General features: G+C 44.5%; 2 protein-coding genes across 2 annotated transcripts; one reads left to right on the top strand and one right to left on the bottom strand.

Annotated features, from left to right (window-relative positions):
* Positions 1 to 22: 22 nt before the first annotated feature.
* On the bottom strand, positions 23 to 1,943 carry BHQ10_003504 (uncharacterized protein; the record flags this gene model as incomplete). Its single annotated transcript, XM_040875768.1, has 4 exons — positions 23 to 369; positions 426 to 1,141; positions 1,200 to 1,497; positions 1,565 to 1,943. 4 exons carry the CDS (start codon positions 1,941 to 1,943, stop codon positions 23 to 25), a joined length of 1,740 nt encoding a protein of 579 aa, XP_040732008.1.
* Positions 1,944 to 2,354: 411 nt separating this feature from the next.
* BHQ10_003503 (uncharacterized protein) lies at positions 2,355 to 13,331 on the top strand (the record flags this gene model as incomplete). Its single annotated transcript, XM_040875767.1, has 9 exons — positions 2,355 to 3,857; positions 3,927 to 4,037; positions 4,149 to 8,402; positions 9,422 to 9,663; positions 9,725 to 10,360; positions 11,893 to 12,259; positions 12,333 to 12,949; positions 13,010 to 13,086; positions 13,198 to 13,331. 9 exons carry the CDS (start codon positions 2,355 to 2,357, stop codon positions 13,329 to 13,331), a joined length of 7,941 nt encoding a protein of 2,646 aa, XP_040732007.1.
* Between the last annotated feature and the right edge of the window lie 1,218 nt (positions 13,332 to 14,549).

The raw sequence follows: 14,549 nt of genomic DNA, 5'->3' as shown, positions 1-14,549 counted from the left end.
AGGTGAAATATCGAAATAAACGCTAGTTCAATTTGCCCCCTTTAGCCACGAGATTTTGTGCCAGTTGCCTCAGTTCTGTCTTCAATACCTTTCCACTTGCATTCACAGGCAGCCCAGATGGCAACCCATTTTCTTCTGAGGCGACGAAAAAGTGGTCCGGCATTTTGTGAGGTGCCAAATCATGCTTTCGCAGCCAGGTCTTCAGTTCCTTTTCGTTCAAGGTTGATTTGGAGGATGATTCCTCTTGCACGAATGCGATGACGGATTCTCCCCATTTAGCATGGGGAACTCCCACAACGGCCACGTTGGTAACCGACGGATGAGCCTGGATAATCTCTTCAATATCTTTTGGAATAACATTCTCGCCGCCTGTAGTACGTAAGTTGATTGTATATATGATGTTTTTTCAACTACTGGAGACTCACCTTTTTTGATCATATCTTTAACTCTCCCCAAAACTGTGCAGGTGCCATCTGGAGCAAGGGAGACTATATCACCGGTATGCAACCAAGCTGTGCCGTTTTCATCAATTCGTACCACTTCGGCACTTTTTTCCGGGGCCTTGTAATACCCTTTGTGCACAAGGTAGCCAGAAACACATAGCTCACCCGAGCTGCCAGGAGGAAGCACAGTCCCATCAGTATCAATAACCTTAATGGATGTATGAGGCAGTGGCTTCCCCACAGTAGTCCAATTAGACAAAAGCGAGATATCCCTGGTAGTCGATAAGCTAACAGCCGATAACTCCGTCATACCGAAAGGGTATATAAGACCATTCAGGGCAAGGCGATCATTTATCTTTTGTAGCAGATCTCGGGACAGGCTTGCGCCGGCAATTATACCCGTACGAAGCGAGAGCTGGGAAGATACCTTGGCTGATAGTGCCTCTTGATCGAGAATACTTTGAAACATGGTCGGCACAGCATTGATTACGGTGCACTTTTCCTTGACAAGCGTTTCTAGTACCTTGGTTGGATCGAAGACTTCAGATGGGAGAACCAATGTGCTTCCATGCGAAAGCGCAGCAAGAAGCCCGCATACAAGGCCGAAACAATGAAAGAGCGGCGGAGGACAGCAAAGAATATCCTTCTCCGTAAGTTCCAATAAATTTCCAACCAGTTGACCATTGTTGATGAAGTTACTGTCTTGCAAGTTAGTAACCTAGAGGACGACAAGGGACGGTCTGCGAGCAAACGCACCTATGTGATAACATTGACGCCTTCCGTGGCCCTGTTGTTCCACTGGTAAACTGAAAGCAGCAGACATCGTTCGGGTTTACGTGGACATCCCGATTTAGATCCTGGTTTTTGTTGATAACCTTTCCGCGCTGGAGAAACTGAGTATACGACAGTGCAGAGCCGTATTCAGATGTCTCAGATCCCATATAGACCACCTGCACTGTTTTCTCAGCACTTGTGTTCAAGCTTGAAACCATTTGAAGAATTTTATCATTTTTCCGGAACCCGATACGGCGTGAAACGAAGATCATTCGAGGTTCTAGAAAATGACATTAGTACAACTTTGATTGAAAGATGAACAACGTGCCCTTAGTGATTAAACCTACCTATCAGCTCGATAGCAGATGCAATCTCTTTGATGGTGAACATAGGGTTGATAATAGTAAATATAGCCCCAATATACGTTGTAGCGAGATAGATGTGAACGAATTCCATACTGTTTCCAGCGAGAACCATAACACGGTCACCATGGCCGACGCCGGACGCTAGGATAACGCGAGCGAGTTGTTCAACATCTTTCTGGAGCTCTTGATATGTGGATTTTAGCCCTTGCCATGAAGAAATTACTGCAGTATGGTTTGGGTAGTGCTGTGCGCCGAATTCTAGAAGTTGAGTAGTAGTCCAGTCCAAGAGCGGGGGTTCACGAGGACCGTGAAATATTGACGTGGTCTCCCGAGAGCCATTCTGGTTCAAATCGATGGCCATGATTATTTTAGGGATATTTTCTGAGTTGTTAAATTGTTTATTGCTGAAAGCTTTTCAATATGATAGTTTCTACTTGGACTTGGGGATAATACATACCTGCAGATGTACTTTGAATGATGGCGAGCAATACAGCCATCGACAATAGACCTAGCTCCGATATCGTTGCCTCCTAAATATTTCCTTATTAAGTTATTATATTAGGTCGTATTCGCTAACCGATGCATACTTTCCTCCTTAGGGCTGTCTTAGTTCCGCAACGAGAGGCGCCGTTGCTAAGGGAATGGGGGCTGAACAGGGGGTAGTTCTTAGAAAACCCTAAGATGCCCAGTAGCTAGACTCAGAGCTGTGGAATTTGCATTATCAAATTCTATAAATTCAATTCAACATTATATTTTTGCATGGCCAGTTAAAATGCAAGAATCTGCTTCTGTCAGCTTGCTCTCGAGCAGTGTGACGACCGCTTCTCTTGAGAGCAGTGGTCCTGTCTCTTCTGCATCATCGGTCTCTGATCGTCTCGATTCCACAAAGTCTATTTTACGAGGGTTATGGGCAGAAATACTCAGTGAGGACCCAGACGATATTGATGACGAAGCATCATTTTTCGATATCGGGGGGAACTCAGTCTTAGCATCGGAGCTAGTATCCTTAGCGAAAAAGAAACAGCATCTAGGCCTCGATATTCAAGATGTATTCGAATACCCAACTTTGCATGAGATGGCGGCAAAATCCCATCATCTTGTCCAGCAGTCTGAAGCCGTTGTTGAAATTCCAAAATTCTCAATACTGCGACATCAAAACACAACCGACGACCATATCCGTACGCTTTGCACCAAAATTGCAAAGAAGTGTTCCATACACGAGAATAATATCGAAGACATTTATCCATGCTCTCCACTCCAAGAGGCCATGATCGCGGTATCACAAGGGGGCAGGGATAGCTACATGACACAGCTGGTTTATTCCTTAGGTCCTGAGATAGACATACAGAGATTCAAAAAAGCATGGGAGACGGTTGTTCGCGGGAATCCGGTCCTGCGTACTCGCATCATTCAAGAATCACCATATGGAATGCTACAGTGCGTGATCAAAAACGATGTTCTCTGGGTAGAATCGCATTCACTCGAGGCCTACCTGGAAGAGGATCGCAAGAAATCTATGTTCGAAGCAGACAACCTCATTCGGTTCGCTCTGATTCGCGACACAATATCATCTACACAAAGATACCTGGCCATTACAGTCCATCATGCCATCGTTGATGCGACGTCCCTTACCTACATCTTAGATGATGTGGTCAATGTTTACAGTGGGGATCAGCATCCCATTGCTAGGCCTATGTTCAATACATTCATTCAGCAAATACAGCAAGTTGACATGGATGCCGCCGACGACTTTTGGTCTCGCCAGGTGAACGAGGCCAGCTCTTCACAGTTTCCATCGCTTCCAGACAAGGAATTCAAACCGCTCGCATCCGCTCATCTCATCCGATCTTTTCAGGTTGATTGGAACAATCCGAAGTTTAATATCACGAAACCCTTGCTCTTAAGAGCTGCATGGGGGATCTTGTTATCCCTTCGATCACATAACACTGATGTAAGCTTCGCAGCTACTCTCAGCGGCCGCTCTGCTTTCGAGGGCACGATAAAGGATATTGCCGGGCCCACAATCACAGCTGTTCCAGTCAGACATAACTTTGATGATGATGAAGTTACTGTGGGCAGGTATCTTCAGCAAATTCGACAGCAGGCGATTGACATGATGCCATACGAACATTATGGAAGCCTAAATGTTCGCCGACGCCATGGAGATTCGGGTATCCGGGCCACCGACTTCCAGAATCTCCTGCTTGTGCAAATGGACTCCGAGGATACGATGCGCGAAACGCTCTCCAAAATAGACATATCTCCTATAGAAGGGGTGGGTTTGCCATTTGAATATGACTTTGCGCTGGTAAATGAATGCACGACTTCTGATAATTCCTATCAGGTCTGTTTGTGGTATGATCCCAGAATCCTTACTGAGCAGTCAGTGGACATAATCGCCGCACAATTCAACACAATACTTACTCAATTATGCCATGTCGATCCACAAACTCCAGTACGTTCAATTCGTTGTTTCACTGAATTAGATCGTTCTCAGATAAAAAGCTGGAACCAATCTCAACCAAATGCTGTAAGGCAAACAGCCCATGCCATGTTTGAGTCTCAGGCACAATCGTCACCTAAGGCTTTGGCCTTGCGCGCTTGGGACGGGGATATGACCTATGAAGATTTAGACTATCAATCTTCCGTATTGGCAGGTCACTTAACATCTCATGGTGTGGGACCTGAGGTCTTGGTTCCCTTGTGCTTCGAAAAGTCCAAGTGGATGACAGTTTCCATTCTTGCAGTCCTCAAAGCAGGTGGAGCTTGGGTACCTCTGGATCATAAATTCCCCATAGATCGATTAAGACAGATTACAGAAAAAGCCAAAGCGACAATTATTGTTTCCTCCAAAAACATGGCCGGAAAGATGAAAGCCCTGATAACAGACAATGTTATCATACCCGAAATACTCATGAACGAAGCGGCAACATCCCGTCAATCCACAGCACCAGGCTCACTAGAGAGCTCATCAGCCGGGCCTGATGACACTGCCTATGTACTTTTTACATCAGGCAGTACTGGCGAACCAAAAGGTGTCGTGATGTCTCACGGATCTCTTTGCACCGGCATTATCGAGCAAGGCCGTGCTCTTGGCTGTAGTTCACAATGGCGATCTCTTCAGTTCTCTGCCCACACATTCGATCCTAGCATCAGCGAGGGTCTCATGACTTTATGCCATGGCGGCTGTGTCTGTGTACCGTCTGAAGAATCCCGTCTAAATGACTTGCCTGGAGTCATTCGACAACTGGAAGTGAACTGTGCACAACTAACCCCGTCAGTCGCCCAGGTCATTGACCCCGAAGAGGTACCATCTTTGAAAAGGCTTATATTTGTTGGCGAAGCTGCCAACAGCGATAATGTCAGGAAATGGGCTGGTAAACTCCAACTCGTGAACGCATATGGTCCCACTGAAACCTGCATATATTGCTCTGTCAAATCCGATTTTACGCCAAACACAAGTCCAACATCGGTTGGAAAGGCCTGTGGTGGTAATAATTGGATCGTAGAATCAGAGGACCACGAGCAGCTTGCCCCGGTTGGTTGCGTGGGTGAGGTTGTCGTCTCCGGTCCCTCACTCGGCAAAGGATATCTTGACAATGAGACGGCAACGTCTGCCGCATTTGTGACATGCTCGTGGCTCCGAAACATGCAGCCCTTTGCAACTTCTGATAGGATTTATCGAACTGGAGATCTTGCTTTTTATAATCCGGATGGATCCATGCAGTTGGTCGGACGAAAGGATAACCAAGTCAAAGTCCGTGGAAATCGTGTCGAGCTTGGTGAAGTAGAGCGACGGTTGAGTAAACTAAGCTCACTCACAACAATCATGGCCTACGTTCCAAAAGCCGGTCCACTTCAACGACAACTCATCACGATACTCTCGTTGAATGATAACAATTTATCCGCCCGCAAGGATGGTCCGATTCGTTTATCTGAGGCGATGTCTTCCACAGATACGAAGTTACTTCTCCAACAGCTGAGAGAGCGACTGTCTCGCGAGGTACCCGATTACATGATCCCATCCTTCTGGGTCGTTGTGGATGGCATCCCATTGAATAATTCCGGAAAACTGGATCGAAAAGTCGTGAAACAATGGATAGAGGCTATAGACGACTCCCAGGCGGCTTTGATCACCCAAGATATCTTTGGGGAGGCCGATACATCCACTGCTCATATCCCACAGAAATATGTTAATATTTATGAGCCACTACGGCAAGTATGGAGTGAGGTCCTCGACTTCGATGCACAAAAGATCGATCCACACACTTCTTTTTTCACCTTGAATGGTAACTCACTTTCGGCCATCAAGGTGGTCGCATTAAGCAAAAAACGGGGTTTGATTTTTACAGTTCAAGATTTGCTCTTAAGCAGAACCCTTTCGAGATTATGTGAGGTGGTTGAATTAGCCGAAAGTAGTTCAAGTTTGGCGACGGAATTTTCCCTTGCACCGGCCCAGAAATACCTATTATCTCTGTACGACAATTCCGTATCGGATTTACAAGACCACCGGAGCTCGTTGATTCAGACACTAATAGAGCTGCCTCGCACAGCAATTCAGAGAGCGTTTGACAAGTTGCTTCGGATCCATCCGATGTTACGTGCACGATTTATCTCAGTAGATGGAAACCTGAAGTATCGAATAGCAGACCCCGAGGGCTCTTACCGACTATCGTTCACACAAAGCCGGCCTGTAAGTGAAGGAGAGCAAGACGCCATCGTCCGCACAGCCCATAATAGCATCGATCTCGAAAACGGTCCCGTGTTTTCTGCAAACATTTTTAGAACCGAAGTCGGATCTTTCCTGTACATTGTCGCTCATAAATTGGTGACAGATGAACAGTCCTGGAATATTATCCGGGCTCACCTTCAGCGTCTTTTAATCAAAAGATTGGATATGCGCATCGAGCCTACCTTCCAACAATGGAATAACAAATTTAGCAGCGTTGTCTCCAAAGTACCTGCTTCTCTCAGACAGCAGGCTGGAACATTGGAATTTTGGGGAATAAACGAGCCAGGGCGTTCAAAGCAAGACGTCAAGCATCAACTTTCAATGGACATATCAGACCTCCATCTTTCTACTGGCGCTCTCGAATATCCATCCATTCGGTCAATTCTGGACAAAGTCTCAGCAGCTTTTGTTTATGTCTTTTACCAGGTTTTCACAGACTATAACCCCTCAATCCACATTGAGACTGATGGTAGACACCTGGCGGCCAATGGCATGAATTTCTCGGATACTGTTGGGCCATTTTCAATATTTCACCAAGCTTCCTTATTCTATACAGACGGACTCACCCATCAGCCGGCACCAGGTGTAATCTTGGCTGGAATCAAGAAGTCACATGGAATATTCATCCGTCAAGATGGAGCAAATTCAACTTATCCCGATATCTGCATCCATTATAAACCAACTCCGATTGCCAGCGAATACGATACTTTCTTCCATGAAATCGACAATTCCGCTCAGTCAAAAGATTTCCATTCAGGATACGGTATCGTGGATATTGCTATCCAAATATCGAGAAATTTATTGACATTTGGTGTTTACTTCAACTCGAAAATGAAACACCAAGAACCGATTCTCGACTGGGCATCGAAAACAAAAGACGTTCTAGAAAATGCAAAGTTGGATCCGCTATTGAAAAATTTCGACATTTCCATTCCAGAATTTCCATTGCTGTCGCTTAGTACGGAAAGCATGAATAAGCTAATGCTTGAAATACTTCCTAAAGTTCCTGGAGGGCTCAGTAATGTGGAGGATGTTTATCCGTGCTCTTCGATGCAAGTCCACATGTTGGAATATCAGTCTCGAAATCCTCATTTGTTTTCTCTGCGATTGAATTTTGAGATTTGCTCAAAGGAAGGGATCTCTCTGGACTTGAATCGACTCGAAGAGTCTTGGAAAATTGTTGTGAATAACCACAGTATTTTACGGACCCTCTTCCTGAAAATAGAGGAGAACAGTGCTATAGTCCAAGTGGTACTCCGCTCCGTCAGCAATATAGTTGAGATCTGTGATCCATTGAGCAGTTATACCGCAGAAAGCCCAAGTGGTATCCAGCATAATGATCTACCCTTGCTGAAAATCTCTCCACTACCGTCAGGAGCTGTGTCTTGCGAATTAAAGATCAACCATGCCCTTACCGACGGGTGGACTAATGCGCTCCTACAACAAGAGCTTATACGGGAATATCTGAAGCTTGAACAACCTGAGCCTGTTACGTCCTACCGTTCGTTCATTGCACGCTATGTGGCCGCTGATAAGGAGCTCGACATCAACTTTTGGGCCGAAAAGCTGCAAAACGCCAGTCCATGCAATGTCAAGTGCCTTACCCTCGATCCGGCGCTTGAAAGTCCCAGCTCTACTCCAATTTCTACTCTGGCTCTACCAAGCACTCGTCGTGAGGACTTTTCCATCTTCTGCGGTAAACATGGAGTGACTATAGCAACTGTTATTGACCTGGCATGGGCTTTAACATTGGAGCTTTTAACAAACAATAACGATATTCTCTTTGGCCACATTGTTTCGGGACAAGCTCGCAGCATTCCTGAATTAATTACAACTGCTGGTCCAACGTTGAATATGTTAATCAATCGCATCAATCTCGGCTCAAAGAGTATTCCAGAAATGGCACATGAGCTACAGGCCTTCAGACTGGAAGGTCTCAGCCATGATTCTTGCAGTCCGTTCGAAATTGCACAAAGAATGGGTAATTTGTCTTTGTTTAATACGGCGGTGAATGTTTCTCTAGATCAACCACCGCCACAAGAATCTGACCTCTATGTGAAGCATATCAACTTGGAGGATCCATGGGATGTAAGTTTTGAATACCCTCAACTGCGAAGAGCTGCTCTTCATCTACCTTTCAGATACTTGCAAGCTAACTCCTGTGACAATAAATAGTTGGATATAGTCCTACGCGCATGGGCAGAAAATGATAATATCCACTTCGATGTCGAATACAAACCTTCAAAGTTTTCATCTAAAGAAATCTGCAGGGTCGCAGATTGTTTTTGGGCTCATTTGTGTCTCTTTTCCAGCCACCAACTGGACAGCCAATCATTCTACCAGAGAATAGTAACTCGATTGGCATTGTTAGTCAAGGAAACATAGTCTACCAAGGTCAGTTTCTTGAAAGACGTCAATTCTGTTTAGTGGCTGAGAAAGCTTGGGTTAGAAACGCATTAATATTCATTTACTCTGTATGGTTCTGATACATCTTTGTCCAATCTCCTCTGGCAGTAAAACACTGTTCATTGTAGACTACTAAGAAATCTAGGAGTAAGCGTTAGACAATATGGCTCTTGGTACAATGTAAGTTTAGAATATCTCTTTGGTCAATTTTCTACCTAGCATAAGAACTCAAAATGTAGTATATGATATATAACAGACACCCTGGACAGAGCTATTAGACTTTGTGAACTGAGTCAAAGTAACGGTACGCAACTTTACAGGTAATGGAACTATTAGCAGGGGATGGGCTTCCCCGGGAGCCACAAAACCTACTTTAAAGGGGGCCAAATGACTTTACGACTGCTTGTGAATGAAGCTTCAACAGCGAGGGGTCCCTGTAACATGGCGAATTCGCAAGTATTGACGCGAAATCCATGTTTCAGCAGGCCCATGCCTCATTGGGTAAGTCCTGCTGCTGCAAGGTTTCCTGAGGTAAGAATATTCGTTGACCGAGTAATAGATGGATCAATTAGATATACCGCGCTTCCGTCTATACGAGCGCCGCTAATGCCTTCTGGTTATAAAACCCCATAGATTTCACTAAAGGACGGGMAATCCAATCTATCAAGTCAGTCAGCCCAAAAGACTAGACTCTATTATAGATCAAGATGTCTGTACATTCACCAGCCCCAACTACTCCGTGGTCCGACCCTAGCCGAAAGGTCAAAGATGTAGCAGTCGCAGTCACCGAGAAAGACGCTACACGAGAGGTAGAATGGTACCAGCCTGTGATGAAAAAACTGCCATCCAGCACGATAGAGGTATTTGTCAACTATGCTGGACTCGCCGACGAAAAAGAAACTATTGAACATATCTATGCCGTGCGTGATAAAGCATGGGATGTGTAAGTTCCATCCCAGAGGAATTGGTTTCTGTTATACATGGCTCATACTTCTCTCTACTAGCCTACCTTACCCATGCATCGGACTTTTCCGCTTTCTCGATTTCAGCATTCATCTGTCTCCTATCTACCACACTGTTGTCGATCGTCTTCGCAATGGAGAGACTTTGCTAGATCTCGGATGCTGTCTCGGACAAGACTTGCGTAAGGTGGCCTACGACTCCGGGGTCTCCACCAATCTGATTGGGGCCGATATCGAAGCTCCCTTCCTTGAGCTTGGCTACGAACTTTTCAGAGACCGAGATCGGTTCCAGGGCGAATTGCGTGCTGGAAGCATCTTCGATGATGATTTTTTGTCTGACAAGTATGGCAAGATTAACATGATTTACCTCGGAAGTTTCCTTCATCTCTTCAACACAGAGCAGCAAGCTGTCATTGTTAACAAGCTGGAGAAGCTGCTTTGCCCTGGCCCTGGTGCTCTTGTTTTTGGTCGCAACCTAGGTGCTGAACAAGGGGGCGAGTTCCATATGGAGAGTATTGGGTGGGACCTCTATCGCCACAGCAATGAGACCATGCAGAACTTGTGGGCTAGCACCGGTAATCGCAAATGGAGTGTGGAGAGTAGCCTTAGTCGCTATGGGTCTGTGGCTTGGGATGACAGCCGCAGAACGTGGCAGGGTGATGAGACCAAGCAAATGATGTTTGTCGCGATCAGCCAATAGACACACCCTACAGGCTTTGGATAACATATGGACTTCAAGGCTCGTATTATAATATATCTTCATTCGAATTATAGAATCATGTCGTACAAGATCTGAAGGTCATTTCCATAACATCACTTCAATACAATATTTTCATATTAAACTGCTACAACTTCCTTTAGTGTTACCAATGAGATGGACTTTTCCTATTGTAATTGACGCTCCATTCCTGTTGTTATTTAAGTCATAATAGGTAAGCGACATTAATATGTATATCTTCCCAATTATAGAAATTTATGTGTAGGATACAAGCGTAAATTAATACAGGCCGAGACAACAGAAAGAACGATAGCAACTCTGAACTAGTTTCCATTCCTTTTTTTTTAAAAAGAGAGGCTTGCTTGCTAGTACGAACAGCCCTTTGTGTTGCAACATCTATTCCCATATCGGCATGGTGCTCTCTAAATCTGGATAAAATGGGTCCTCATTTCTAATGGTCGCCTTAATGATGCCCATCTCTTTAGTCTCGGTCAAGAAATCGACTACTAGTTACTCATTCTGGGGAGTCTGATCAATAGCACATATGTTAAGATATATAGGTTGGAAACTCTCCGAGATGCGAGTCGAGATTACTCGATTGGGAAAATTACCCGATTTGGAATCATTACCCGATCGGGCAACTAACGCTGGTGAAGAGCGAACACTCTTTCAGTATAATGGCATATTGCTTCATTCTGGAGATGAATGGCTCTACTTATTTGGATTCTCCACTATCAATAACTATCGAAACAACTGGATCTATTGGTTATTTTGCGTTACGTGAAACCGCATTACGAAGCATTTGAAGTTAACGCCCTATGTCGTAAAGGGTCTACCAAATATCCCCCCGTTAGTTATTACCATCTCAAGTAGTAAGGTTTATCTTCTTCGTCCTGTGATTGATGTACTTCCTGCCTCTTATCCATAGACTTGCGAAATAAAGCTCGACAATAAACTGAATTTGCGTGTTTGTGATACAAAAGTACCAGCAAATTGCAGCAATTCAGCACAAATTCTAGTGTCTAGATTTGATCTTGCTCTTTCTACCTTACCTACCTGAATGTACTTGACTAAACAAAGAGAACAATGCTGTTGAGTTTAGACCTTCTACCTTCGGATGGTATTTCATCTATACTGTTCGCAGTTCTTTGTTCTGCCTTTGTAGGGCTGCTCATTGTATGTTTGTCAAAGTTCCCCGTTAGCGCTAACCTTAAAACATCATAGACATTGGTCTGATTATTGAAAATTAGAAAATTGAGTGGACTGCTCGACAGAATCCATTGTCGTCTCTCCCCGGACCATGGATTTCGAAATATACCGAGGCTCTTCTGACCTTTTACTGGCTTACCGCTCATCGTACTAATTACGTCGACTCCCTTCATAAGAAATATGGTGCGTACTCTATTCTACACGGTCCAAACCGCCAATGAAACAGAAGTTTCTCCCAGCCAAACAGTCGCTAATTGCGTAAAGGTCCTCTGGTTCGAATCAGCCCCACCGAGGTCGATATTGCTGATGTTGGTGCTGCAAGAGAAATTCACAAAGTAGGGGGCCGATACTGGAAATCAGAGTGGTATCGCAGAGTGGTTCCAGTCGGAGTTGAGAATATCTTCAGCTCCGTCGACCCCCAAATTCACGCCATTCACCGCCGACCACTGTCGGCGCCAATTGCAGAAGCAAATCTGAAGCAATTCGAGCCCATTATCGACGAGCGAGTTCAATTGACAATTCGCAAAATCAGGGATGAGCTTCACACTCGAGGCGCAGCAGATGTCTTCAAATGGTTCAATTTCATGTCTACTGATATCTTGGGCGAATTGACCTTTGGCGAGTCATTTCGTATGCTTGAATATGGCAAGGTATCTTCACCTCTCCTTTGCACTGTCTACCGAGGCCGCTACAGTCGTAATCTCATAATAACATACTCTACAGAAAAATCAATATTTCCTTGATATCCAAAACACGGCATCTATGCACCCAATTAGAACAACCTTTCCTGCCCTCATGAGATGGAATCAGCATGTTCCAATTCCGTATATTCGCAGTGCAGCCGCCGCCTCAAGAAGACTTGCCGTGTATGCGGAACAATCGATTGAACGATATAAAAATATGATTTCGTTGAACCCTACGAACCCGAAACAAACCCTTTTCACGAAGCTGTTTGATGCCAACGAAAAAACTCTTACCGACCAGGAGATCCGCTACAACGCACACGCCTATATTGTGGCAGGAAGCGATACCACAGCGGTGACTTTGACGTACCTTGTCTATGCTGTACTAAAGTACGAGCATGTCAAGCAGAAGCTTTTGGCCGAACTCGAAACCGTGCCACTGAACATGTCGGACAAAGACCTCCAGGATCTTCCATATCTAAATCGAGTTATCCAGGAGACTTTACGCGTATATTCTGTGGTACCATCAGCTCTTCCACGAGTTGTTCCACCTGAAGGAGCAACCTTGGTCGGATATCCACTACCAGGTGGCACAGTGGTCTCAACTCAGGCATACACGTTCCATCGGGATCCAACAATCTGGACCAATCCAAATGAGTGAGATCATGATCTTTTCTGCAGCATCCAATGTGATACATAGCTCTAACTCTTTTCAAGATTTGATCCTGACCGGTGGATAAATCCCACTAAAGATATGAAGGATGCATTCCTTCCGTGGGGTGCTGGGTCTCGCAGTAAGTAAAAATTGCCCCTCTTAAAGGTGAAATTTGAAATTGCTACTAATGATATTTTTCTACCTGAAGTATGTATTGGAATGCACCTAGCTCGTATTGAATTACGAAAAGGTGCCGCTTTGTTCTTTCGCAATTTCCCCAATGCTCGACTCACGACAAAGGAAGGTTTCTCGGACCGGGACATGGATCAGGTCATGTTCTTCCTAATGGCTCCAAAGGGACATCGACTTCTTGTCGAAGCCTAGTTTTATGTTGCAATGATGTGAAGGCTTGGTTTGAGAGCCCAATAAAAGCGTGCATCTTAGATTATTACGCTGATTGTTAACAATAACACATCCGTAGATGGACAAACTGGAAGACGAAATCAATATATCAATTACCACTTGCAATAATTAATACCGCATATATATTTGAGCTGCTTAGCCTAGGTATATCTGATTATGAACCATATATATCTCAACTGCTATGGCAACCCTATATAAAATAGCCTAAAAAGGTGCTCCGGGGCGTAACTTTCCGTTGACGCCACGTAGTAGCGTATTGACAAATTCAACACCATGTACGTGACATTAGGATTGAGCTAAAAGCTGCCAAGGCTAAACACGCATAACATTGAAAAATAATTTATGATTAGTGACCAAATCTTCTAAAACATCGGGACTGTAATATATCGGAGAAACGGTATGACAGACAGATGAGGTCTTCATAACGAATGAGATACTTAGATGTATGCACCAAATTTAAAATCACAACATCACACTCTATCTCTTCTCCATTCTTGCTTACAAGGATCATGTTAGGCAAAAGCCATTTTTAGATATCGACGTAGTTCGTGGTCAGAATCACTGCCTGAACACCTCCTTTGAATTTCATCTTACGAACGGATATAGCTGACTCTCGTTCCATTGCAGAGTACATGCCGAAAAAGGAAGCTAATGCTGGAAGTTTCGATTAGCTGACGTACGTGTAGCCCTTTATTAGCGAAGTTCAGCGAACTTGGTGTGAGATATGCATACTACGACAAGGACGCCACGCCCCAATCCTTGCCATCAGCCTGAAAATTCGCGTGTTTGTCGGTCACTGCCTGGATCTTACGTTGCTACCCATGATTAGCGGGTTGGCCAAGCTTTGACCCATGTACTTATTTGCGAATGCGTAAACAAGGGCATGTTAAATAGTGCTTATTCAAGGTATAAGCTTAAAGCTGATGTCACACAGATCACAATTGATCTTTTTTATTCACAGTGAGTTCCTATTTAGATTTAGTACTTCCACTTAAGTACTCTACCTGACTAATTAGGTTATCAGCCTATGCTGATCATTTAATTAAAAATACGGATATCGTTTTACTCCAAACCCAAAATTCTCCCACTATAATCACCTCATACAAGCCCATTTCAGCTCATATATTTGGGCGAATGTAAGTTGATGAGATGAACATAGTAATGACTAATCATACGGAC

The sequence above is a fragment of the Talaromyces amestolkiae genome (genome assembly GCF_001896365.1).
Source record: "Talaromyces amestolkiae strain CIB chromosome Unknown scaffold5.1, whole genome shotgun sequence".
Lineage (NCBI taxonomy): Eukaryota > Fungi > Ascomycota > Eurotiomycetes > Eurotiales > Trichocomaceae > Talaromyces > Talaromyces amestolkiae.
This window is presented reverse-complemented; position numbering and strand designations above follow the sequence as displayed.